Below are 11,731 nucleotides of genomic sequence, written 5' to 3'. Positions count from 1 at the left end.
GCACCTCCAGCAAGGCAGCAAGGGTCAAAGAAAATTTACAGCTCAAGTCAGCCTAACAGGACAACCAGAGAAACCCCTGGATGTAGCAGGAAGCACACATTCTTTTTGGTCGATGGAAAGCATCAAACCACCCAGCCAAACATCTTTTGACTCAGTCAGAGTCAGCAAGGAACACAGCAATTCCAGTGTTGCTAAAGCTCACTCCATGCTGTGCCTTGTCAAGAATCAAAGTACTGGTATGTCTATGGCTCATCCACAGCATAACAAGCACATGTGAGATCTGGTATTTGTGAGTTATTTTTCTAGACCAGTACTGTGACTGTAGAGACTCCCAGAATTTGGCTACAGGTGGGTAGTACTTAGGTGCCACTGCTTTACCTGCAAAATTACTCAGATCATTTTTCCAGTATGGTTTGTTCACAAGCCTAAAAACAAACAAACAAACAAAAATAAAGAATGAGTCAGCTTCACTTTTCCTAGTCCAGACAAACCCCTTATGTTTGGGATTAGGAAAAGCAATAGGGCATGGAGGGGGGCAAAGGGCATGTTTGGCAGAAGCTAGAAAGGAGTATGTGTAGCCTTTATGTATAAGCAACAGGAAACTGGCAAGCCAGGGTGCTGGGTGACTGAGCACACCTCAATAAATCTTTCATCGTTTATCACAGGGGTGGGCACAATATAGCCTGCAGGCCACATCCAGCCCGTGAGGCTGTTCTATCCAGCCCGCAGGGCCCCTACAAATATTTGGAAAATTAATATTTCTCTGCCCTTGGTTCCTGTCAAAAATGACAGAAACCAAGGGCAGTAGGACCCAGGGGAAGCCTGGTGGGCTCCAACAACAGTGGGGCCCACCTGCCCCGCAACCCCAGCCAGAAGCCCCAGCCCGGGACTCCTGGGCTGAGAGCACATGGCTGCCCTGGTGCGGGAAGCTCATGTAAGTGGTGGGGGGGATGACCCAGGGCAGGGAAAGAGCATGGAGGGGGGCGAGGCAGCCCCTCCCTGCCCATGCCCGGTGCTCTGCACTGCAGCAGCTTGCAGCCCGCGTGGGCCTGCCTGTGCCTGCTCCAGACAGCCCCAGGCAGGCTGCAAGTGGTTGCAGTGAAGGGAGCCAGCCATGGGGTGGAGCAGCTGCTTTTTCCCCACCCCCTCTGCACTTAGCACCACCTTGTAACCTGTGCCTGCTCCGGACAGCCCCACACGGGCTGTGAGCGCCTGCAACGTGGGGCACTGGCCATGGGGCAGGCAAGGGGCCACTTTTCCCTGTGTTCAGCACCAGCTTCTTCCCTGCTGGCAAGCAGGGGGTCAGGCTGTGTGCTGCCCCCTACCTGTACCACAGGGCTGGGGGGCACTGGGTGTGAGCAGGAGGGATCCAGTGGGAACACAGGGCCTGCACCAGTGTCCCAGAGCCAGTGCTGGTGGGGCCCAGAGCAGGGTGGCAAGACCACGGGGTCCCAGCTGGCCGGGGCTCTATGGAGCCAGGCCAGTTCCCCCCTCCCTGCTGGTGCAACTCAGCCCAGCTCCACGGACCCCTGCCAGCCTGTGCCTTGCTTCGGGCCCCACCGGTGCTGACCCTGGGACATTGGTCCCAAGATGGTGACCAGGGGCGGGGCTACCCACGCAGCTCTCAACAGCCTGCCAAAACTGGGTAAGCGGCCCGGCACACAAAATAATTGTCCGCCCCTGTTTTATCACAAACAGTTCACAAAGCTTCATACCTGAGCTTAGGCGAAACATGAATGTCTGACAAGGAAAGTAGCAGCTGTTTTGACAGTGAAGACAAGACTCTGCCACCCAGCCAAACCTTCTGGGTTCAGAATCTCTTCATAACCATTTTCTCCTGCTTCTCCTAGGGATGCAGGAAAATGGCATATGTATATCATCTTTAGGATCCCTCCACAACTGTTAACGTGAAGTTATCTGCACTCTACCAAAAATCTGCCTTGCTATATTCTTGTGAATTCAGTTATTACATCCACTGTAGTTAGATAGACATCTATGGGTGTAGTGCCTTCCATCTGATCCCACTGTAACTATTTAATTTGTCTACTCTGTTCTACTCTAAGGTAAAGTTAAAACATTACAGCATTAAACCTATATCACTCAGGTTTAAAGTAACAGCTGTTTACCTTTATTATATCTGTACAGGAGCAGACGGATGAAACAGTTACTTCAGTTTAAATGATGCACTCCCCAAACAGTAAGCCCTCCCCTCTCCCTTAAAATGATATACTTATATCTGTCCACAGTGCAGGTTCCATTTAAACTGGAAATTTTACATTGAATTCTCAGATTAGGAAAAAATAAGGGTGAAAACTGTTACCAGAAATAATCATAGACTGAATAATAATAATAAGACTGAAAAGGACCACATAAAGTCACCTGGCCTATGTGACTGAAAAGGACCACATAAGGTCACCTGCTCAGGGGAGCCCAACTACCTGTTCTAAACCCTTGCAAATAAAACAGCTGTCTAATCTACTCTTAAAATCTGCTAGTGATTAATATTCCACAGCTTCTCTAGATACAAAGTCCTCAGAGTTAAAAAATTTCTTCCTAATAGATCATTTAGATTCCCCAAGTGCAGTTCAAGCCCACCACCTTTTTATCCCTGTGCCATCTGGGCACAGAAAACAATAGATCACTATCCTCTTATCAAATACAAGATGACTGTTATAAACCTGTATCATGCCTACCCCTATATGTCTACTCAATTTTCAAATTAAATAATCCCATATCTTCCAACCTTTCCATGCAGGTTTTCTAAATCTCTGGGCATTTTTATTGTTCTGCTCTGAACTCTTTCCAATTTATCCATATCTTTAAGCATGCACCCAAAATTGGAGATTTCAGAATTGCTGAACTGAGTAGAAGAATCATTTATGATTTGTATATGATACTTTAATATATCACAGCGTGTTAATCAGCTTTTTCTGCACTAATATTATACTGTTCACCGATTCAGCTTGCGATCCACAACCCCCAGGTTCTCTTCTGTAGAACTGCAGTATATAGTCAGTAGGGGTGTGCGAAGCGGGCCATATCTGATTCAGATTCATCCCAAATCTGAATCAAATATGGGGGACAGTGATTCAGGGGGACAGTGATTCGATTCTCTGATTCAGATCACTGACCCGATTCGATTTGGCCAAATCCAAATCTGAAGATTCAATGCCGATTCAGAGAATCAGCGATTCGGCCATAAACACAACTTTAAATGGCTTTTCTACATATCTTGAGTTACCAGGCATGGCTTGTGAACGCTGTGATGGTGGGGCAGATGGACTATCCCACTGGAGTGCGGCGGGGGGAGGGGGGTGTCCCTGCGTGCTTGGCAGTGGCCCCATAAGTACTTCTGGTCCACGTCCAGGTCTGCCGCCAAGTGCACTGGGGACCACCCCCCCCGGCGCTCCCATGGGACACTCCATCTGCCCCACCATCTCAGCGTTCATGAGCCACCTGGTATCTTGAGGTACGTAGAAAAAAAATAAAGCTGTGTTTATGTTAAATCTCAGAATCGATTTGGAGGGTTTCAATTCAATTTGGAGAGATTAAGGGGTCTCCTGATTCCATTTGGAAATACAGCCGCTGAATCGCGCTGAATCTCCGCTGTATTGAATCAGCGACCGAAGCTTCGCACAGCCCTACTAGTCAGTCTTTGTCCATTTAGTATTTGGTTATTCCTTCCTATGTGTAATACTTTGCACTTGTCCTTAATAAATTTTGCCCAATTTATTTCAGACCACTTTTCAATTGTTTACCCATGAAAAGATCAAGCTATTATTACCTTTGTTTTTGAGATAGCCACTCTGTTGTGAGTACTTTACAAAACAGTGGAGAAACCACTGCTTTAACTAGGACATACCTTTCCACTTCATCCTCTGGAGGTGCAAAAAATTCACTTAAAGCATATAATCAAATGTTATTTAATATCTTAAAAAGTAACACAATCCAAAATGGATATTTCACACAACACTACATAAACAACATGAACACAATATTACTGTATGGAGGGACTTTCAAATATAGACTTACAAAAATCCCTGTCCTTTTTTCCTTTAAATTATTATACTAAGCATGACAAGTAATCATCATTTACAATATGGTACACTGACACAATAAAAACCATGTTACAAATGTGCTGTTATAAATCAGTAACATTAGGGAAGACATTTCATGAACTGTAATTATTTCATATGAAATACTATACAATATAAACAGAACATCCATCTTGGATGACCTTTACAGCAACCAGAGACCAAGTAATTTTTAATTTTTTTCAGTGCAAACACATTTATACAAGGCAGTCTTGGCTGCAAAACTCCCTTCTAACATACAGTAAGTCCCACTTGCATTTATTATTTCACTTAAACCTAATGCAACAGTCACATTCAGTCACTCTTAAAAAATTACCTGCAGAATTATGATCCCTTTAAACTCAAATCTCCTCTACATAGAAAAGTAATATCTGTGTCAATTACTCTAAGGGCCCTATTCAGACCTTTCATACTTACGTGCGAATATCCTTTGGGTGGCTCTATCCACAATACAACAGGAGTGCATTATACTGCACTGAAATTTGCCCTTCCTAGGCGCAGAAGAGATGGTGATTGTGTTAGCATCCAGGTTGGGAATAAGGAGTTGCTGACTGTGCATTTCACTACAGATTTCATACCTAGCCATAGGAGAAGCACCTACATTTTAAACTTGTCAATTTTTCAAATCCAAACGTGTGGTCTTCTGCTCCTTCTACATATTTAATCCAAGGGGATGGAAACAAAAATCCTCAGCTCAGAACAGAGCTTCAATGGAGTTCATAGCTGATTCTAATTTAAGTTACATCAGGATAAATTTAAAGTGGAGTTATTCCTGATTTACGCCGACAAAACTGAAATCAAAAGTTAGAACACTGCTACAAAAAAAGCAAAAATCCCATTTTTCTCACATACCAGCTTCATGCCAGAATAACTTCATTGACTTCATTTGAGTCTACTGAATATTCTGATGTATTAAACTACAGGATGATTATGTATATTATTACGGGCAAAATTTTAGATATCTATCTAATAGATAAGAAGTTAAGTAAAAAATACAGCATTTGTCTTTAATACTATATAGTCTTCTTCAGAGGAGCAAAGAGGGTTGTAAACTGAAGTGACATTAAATTGGAAGAGGACTATCTGTTTACTCAGTACAGCAATTTGAATGAACACCCTGGGAAAAAGAATGTAAAATGTATTTGAAAAACAAACTTTTAATTAGAATCACTATTTCTGGAACCACTGCTGGCTTGTGAACAGCCATATTACTACAGTGAACATTTTTGGCACTGCCAATTTAAAAACCCTCCACAGAACTGTAAACGACGTTTTCTCCTATGTTACTGAAATAAACACATCAGAAAAATAACTTTAGAATGTAAACATTAAACACTTTGGTTAAATATTTGTTATTCTCATGTCTTTTAAGGGAAAGAAAGAAAGACTGGTTCATAATCTGCCTTACAAACTCGGTGTTTAAGTGTGCCCTTGCATAAAATAGGGATAACAATAAGGATATTCACATCACAAACTTGTGAAGTTTAATTCATCTTTGTGAAATGCTTTGACATCCTCACATAATAGGCATAAGTGCAAAATATTATCAAGATTTGTAATGGGTGTCAAATACTGCTTTTTATATGACCTTTCAGAAAAGTCTGCTATTGCCATCAAAAGTAAGGGCAAAGTTTTAATTAAAAACTTTGTTTTCCAGTACATTTTACTTTTTAAAATGGGAGGTTGTGTGGAATCAAATAGTTACCATTTTCCTACAATTTTTGAATTGACATACACAAAGCAAAACTGATTAATCTAGTGACTGTGTACTAATTTACATCTGAACAATACCAAGGGTTCTGTGAAAGAGGTATTAATAATTCCAGGGATTGTAGATAAAATAGAGCTGCCATGGGTCAGCTGCCACTTATCTCCTTTGGTTTTTGAAAAATTTCTAGATTTTTTTTTTAAAAGGTGGCTTGTTATTGGCTATTACTTAACAGCAAACCTCATTTTTACTGGAAGTCTGCCCAAGTTCTTGGTACAATGGGCACCCTGCCACACATTTTATTTAGGCTCCCAATGAAGTCGATTCCAATTTTATCATTAGTTTCAAAGGGAGTAAGTGCTCATGATGCACAGGCTTTAGAAAAGAAAGTGAACATCATTTAGATGAGAGTTAAATAACACATGGCTCAGAGAGCTCTTGCCATTTAAGGGAAGCCCTGATTTGATATGTTAGCATAAATGAAGGCAGAATAGGGCTCAGAGTGTTTGAAGGTTGGCAAGAAAATATCCGGCATGTCTTCCGTTAAACACCAAACTGCCAATCATATGATTGTTCAGATCATATGTAGATGTTCAAAATGTGTTAAATTATAGTTATATTTGACTCCCTACTAGGTAGAAACTTTAGTAGTAATGGAGTAAAGATGATGGAAGGTTTTAGCCTTCCATTCACTATGAACAAAATTATGTGGCTTTGATAACATTTCAAATTATTCACCTGAAAGCCAAATTTAATAATATAAGGAAATCATGGCATTGAAAACATGATGACTTCATACACAAGCGGTGACACATAAGAGAACACCATGACCTAATGCTTCAAAAAGTTTTTAACCTTGCTTTTTACAATACACTTTTTTTACGTTGCTGCATTTCATCAAATTCATGGAGGTAGTTATATGTGTAAAAAAAAATTACCATAAAAGTAACATGTTGTATTATAATACATAGTAAGTGTGCAAAAATGCCAACAGATTTGTGTTGACCCTTTAAAAGTTGAATACAACACAGATTCAACCTATTCTAATTCTGTAAACCTTTAAATTGATACATTAGAAGAATGATAGATAAGCAACCATGTAATACCAGGCTATGATTTCATCAAAGGATTAGGGTGACATAAAGCACTCAAGCTCCACTCTCGTGGTTTTGCTGCCAGAGCCTAAAGATGGAATTTCCTTTTAGTCCATTGTTGAGTTGTTTTTTTTTTTAAAAGAATTCAAGAGTAGAACATTTCTATTTGAAACTTCTGTTTACATTCCATATTTGAAGAGTCACATTAATATTGCTACAATGCCATGTCAACATTAATATGACGTGTCTGTTGATCTATGGAAACTTTCAGAAATCACATACAGTTTCTAGGTAGATACTATCATATTTTTTGGAATGATGTTTTTTGTATAAATGAATCAGAGTTTATAATAAAAATAAAAACTTCTCCAAAAGGTAAAACATGTCTTTGTTATTAACTTTTTAATACTGTAACTTGCATTTTCAGATCACCAGCTATAAATTAAGGTATTGTTTCAACATTTTTATTTACTGAATTGGTACATACTACTAAATGTCTCAAACAAAATCACAGTCAGCCACTGCATAGTATATAACAACAACTCCTCACAAAAAACCTGACTGGTGTCTGCATTTAATAAGCAGTCTTGGAGTTACATATGTAAGCAATAAGATGTGACAGTAAGATGCATTATTGGGTAATTATAGCATGTCTTGGAAGGTATGATAAGGCAAGAGGCTAAAGGCCAAGTGACTCGAACCAACCAAAAGCACAATAATTTCCCTTACATGCACTGAAAGGTCTTATTGCTCTTATGAAATGGAATTTATACATAAAAATAATGAAAACAGACTCATGCATTTACTGGGCGTTATAGAGCTAGGTACTGTATGATATACTTGACAGAATCAGAAACCAATTGTGTCCAGAGTTATAAAGCCATTTCATAAGTACCTAATATCCAACTGTCTAATATAAGGCTGTACTAAAAACTTCAGATGACCATATAGATCATGAGTGAAGCTCAAATGGTTTATACAGGTTATACATGTCACCAGAACCTGATGAAAATACTCTTTTAAAATGAACAACTGGATATAATACCTGGGTACCAACAAGTGACAGGCAACGTACATGTCAATTTGTATTCAACAATTTATACAGCTGATCATGTTTCTTAATATCTTTGTTTTTCTTACACAAACTTCTATCTCTTCTATTAAAAAGCAAATGTGGGGTCTTTTGAAGACAGTTTGCTGCAGTACAGGGCTGCATAAGTAACAGACTAGAACTTGGCCCTTTTTACCTAGAAATTACGCTTTTGATGTTTGACTATTTGTGACAGTTACTCCAGAATAATTAATATAGTGTAAATTACTTTGGAGCAACAATTTAGGGTAGTACAAAGGAATATAACATACCTGCAGAATTAGGATGTTTTCTGTCAATTATATGGACACATTTAATTTCTAATAATATGCAATTTTAAAAAACTATGTTATTTCCCAATAAAATGCTAAATTGCAAATATTCTTTGAATAAAAAGCCTGAAGTTTATAATTCTCTAAATTTGTTCTTTGATAAACCACTACAATGTATGCTAGTCTCAATAGCCTAATTTAGGCACTCTATTTAAAAACTACATAAAATAGAATCACGTCCTTCCATTAGAAAGAAATCAACTCTTCAGGCCATATTTGTCATATGCATCATAAAGAACTTTTTTGTTCAAACAAATTATTTTTCCTGATTCTCTTATACCAGCAAGCTGGAATCTCAGAAGTGATAAGAATGAGACCACCATTCTTAAATTATTGATTTAAAAAAAACCCCCAAGAACAAAACCCTTTTATGGTACTCCATGCTGTGCCTCAACCACAGTTAAACTTTCCTTCCCTCCCCCTCTGCTGAATGACCTACATCCTTGTTTGGAATAGGGGGAGATTAAGAAGAAAGTTTTAGCAAGCATCTCTTACAATTTTACAGAAAAAAATAATGCAATTCCACCATAATTCTTTCCCATCCCACCTACCTAAAACATGATCTCTTCTCACTTGTTTTTATGGATTCTTGAAAAATTGTGTCATCAAATCTCACAGTGAAAATGACCGATGTATAAATAACTCACAGATAGAGCTGATGTCTTTCCTAGTTGCATTTTGCATTGTTTTCTCTTAAGGTGACCTTTGCTGTTTACTTTCAGCTGTGGCTCATTTTCTGAAGGGAAAGGATCAACTCTGTGACAGAATTTAGCCTCTGACAGGGCACATCACACATCTGTGGCATTTTTTTAATGGAGTTGGCAACTGCATGGACATTGAAAATGCAGATTACACTTACAGTGTCTAGACTTTCATATATGTGCTCAGTTACAATTAAGTGAAGCAAAAAAGTGTACATATTATATCCCTATCACTATTCTGTTGCTACAGAGCCGCAAATGTGAAAAGCAATACCTTGAAGTAAAGATTTCTTTGTTGCCCCTAGCCTACGTAGCAGCACAGTTTAAGTAAACACTAAAACTGTGGTTGAGATGCTTGTTTTTTCCCCGAAGATGTAAACATCAGTCCCCAGTGTCGTAAACTTCGCTGTATAGGATGAGACAGAAGATCTGAGGCAGAATGATTATCAAACACTAGTAACAGAAGCTTGCAGGCAGTTAGCAGGTTTCTGCAGTTTTTCAGCTTCGCTTGTTGGAGGGTCTGCAGTTGCTCGAAAGCTGAATGTTGGACCTGCGCCACCATGTGCAGGACTTAGAGCTGGGTTTTGACGTCTGTTACTTTCAACAATACTGGAAGTGTTGGAAGCCAAGCTCTCACGAGTACTAAAATGGAAAAGAAAAAAAACACACACATACACTCATATATTACATACCTATATATCTATCTGGCAAAGGGGAACAGCGAATGGGGTGTTTTATAATAGGCTTCCTGTGTTTGTACGTAGTGTCACATCAATGAACCATCTCAGTTTGATGATTCACATATGTTCCTTCAAAATGGATTCCAGAAGTACTCACTAGTCACCATGTTATAGTACAGGTATATTACTAAACAGACCTGAAGTTGTCACACGTGGTTTGTACCAATAACAGACATCTGGATTTTTTATTCAGGCAAATAACTTTCATACTGCATTTGAAATGGTTTACCTTTCTTTCCAGGCTTGTGCACTTTTGCACAAAACAGTTTCACTGAAACTGCTCTCTGACTGCACTGAGCTACAAACATTACTGAACAACATGGCTGCCTCCTTTAAAGGACAAATTTGTACACAGGTAGATCTGGCCAAATAGAAAACTTTATTTGTTATTAAATGTGTAATATACCCAATTGTGGCACTTTCAAATTTTACTTCAGAGTGGAGTTTTGAACATGTGGAGTGTCCTCAATTCCCAGGACCAGGTTCTTAAAGAGCAATAGTTTTATTTCAGCTGCCTAACATAAAAGTACTTTTAATGCAAGAAACCAATCATCTAAGGGAATAGCTATGCATTTAGCAATTCTCAAAGTTAGGTCATTCAATAAAGGTTTCCAAATATGAATATAGGAGGCTAAATTAGCCATAATTTTTTGATAATATTGCCTATTGTATTTAAATCAGTTCTACTATTACTACTACTTCTGCATTATTTCTATTCTTTGGGGTTTTATCAACTAATGGCATTTGCAAGAAAATAGGTTGTGTTTTTAAAAAGTCATCTGCTCCTGTTATTTATTCCTCAACAGTGACCTTACTCCATTGCTGGCTATTTCATAGTTATTGGCTGTGTAGATACTTACAGTATTATAAAATGAGGCCTGAATACAGTTATGAAATAAGAAGCATGAACAGAGAAACTAAGAATCACTGATATCTTTTGGAAAACTTTGTGAGGTGTCTTCACAGGCAGCAGACATGCTTCCTCCAGGTCTCCTTTGCTATACCTACTCACTCTGAGAAGTACCAGTTGGCTTCAGTGGACACATGGTAAGACAGTACTCAAGGTGCATACTTGTATTATGTCATTTTTCTCTCTTCAGTGGGAACAGATGCATGAACAACTGCCATTTTTCTTACTTATTTCTCATACAAAGTTGTGACATTCATTTTGTGACCATCATTTTTAACATTGATGTCACAAGCTGATCATTACAAGTTGTACGACCCAAGGCTTCAGTGACAGTTCTGTGTGCAGTTCAATCTGGTAAGGATACAGTGAGTCTGGCAGAAGTTTTTTTTAACAACAACAACAAAAAAGGAGTTAAACTTTCTTCTCAAAGTCAAATTACCTTGATAAAATTCTTTACCAAAATCCTGTTAAAAGATATTTTTTCCAATTTGTCATCCTTTTGAAATGTGTTTTTCCTTTTATGATGTAAAAATAGTAATTTTTTTTCAGGTGTTCTGTACATGCTCTCTCAAAATCAATTTTTTTGTTGCATGATGGGAAAGGAATAATAATTTGTTAAATAAGGCTCAAGAGCTACATTCACTCTATCCTCCAATTACTTCAGTAGAACAACACTGAGAATGAAACTGAAAAAAAGTATCTAAATGTAGCTCCCTCAGACTTAAACTCAGAATAAAAATGTTTTGAAATATCTTGAATAAATCCTGGCTTAAATACAGCATTTTGACTACTCTATCAAATTTGAGTCATGTTATAGACTCCAGTCAAAGGGATGCAAACAAGTAGATAATTTTTAAGTGAAGGAAATACAATAAGCTTACCGTATTTTTCGGACCATAAGACGCACCGGACCATAAGACGCACCCCTCCTGGAGCCTCAGTCTCCACGGCAGCGAGTCCCTCCTTCAGACTCCTGCCCCGTCTGTTCCGGCCGGCCATTTTTATTGCCGGCTCCCGGCCACCGGCACAGGCGCCGGCTTCCGGTCTAAACAAGCGGCGGAT

General features: G+C 39.0%; 1 protein-coding gene across 4 annotated transcripts in view; it reads right to left on the bottom strand.

Moving 5' to 3' along the window:
• Positions 1-3,907: 3,907 nt before the first annotated feature.
• Positions 3,908-11,731, bottom strand: part of STOX2 (storkhead box 2) — a 240,140-nt gene continuing 232,316 nt past the window's right edge. For all 4 annotated transcript variants that reach the window (XM_019534667.1, XM_019534669.1, XM_019534670.1 and 1 more), the window contains one exon: positions 3,908-9,661. In XM_019534667.1, the coding sequence (XP_019390212.1) occupies positions 9,466-9,661 (196 nt within the window). In that variant the 3' untranslated portion in view covers positions 3,908-9,465. The remainder of the gene's footprint in view (positions 9,662-11,731) is intronic.

This window comes from Crocodylus porosus, unplaced genomic scaffold (genome assembly GCF_001723895.1).
Source record: "Crocodylus porosus isolate Cpor-Errol unplaced genomic scaffold, CroPor_comp1, whole genome shotgun sequence".
Taxonomy (NCBI): Eukaryota; Metazoa; Chordata; order Crocodylia; family Crocodylidae; genus Crocodylus; species Crocodylus porosus.
Note: the sequence above shows the minus strand (reverse complement) of the source record. Positions and strands in the feature narration are given on the sequence as shown.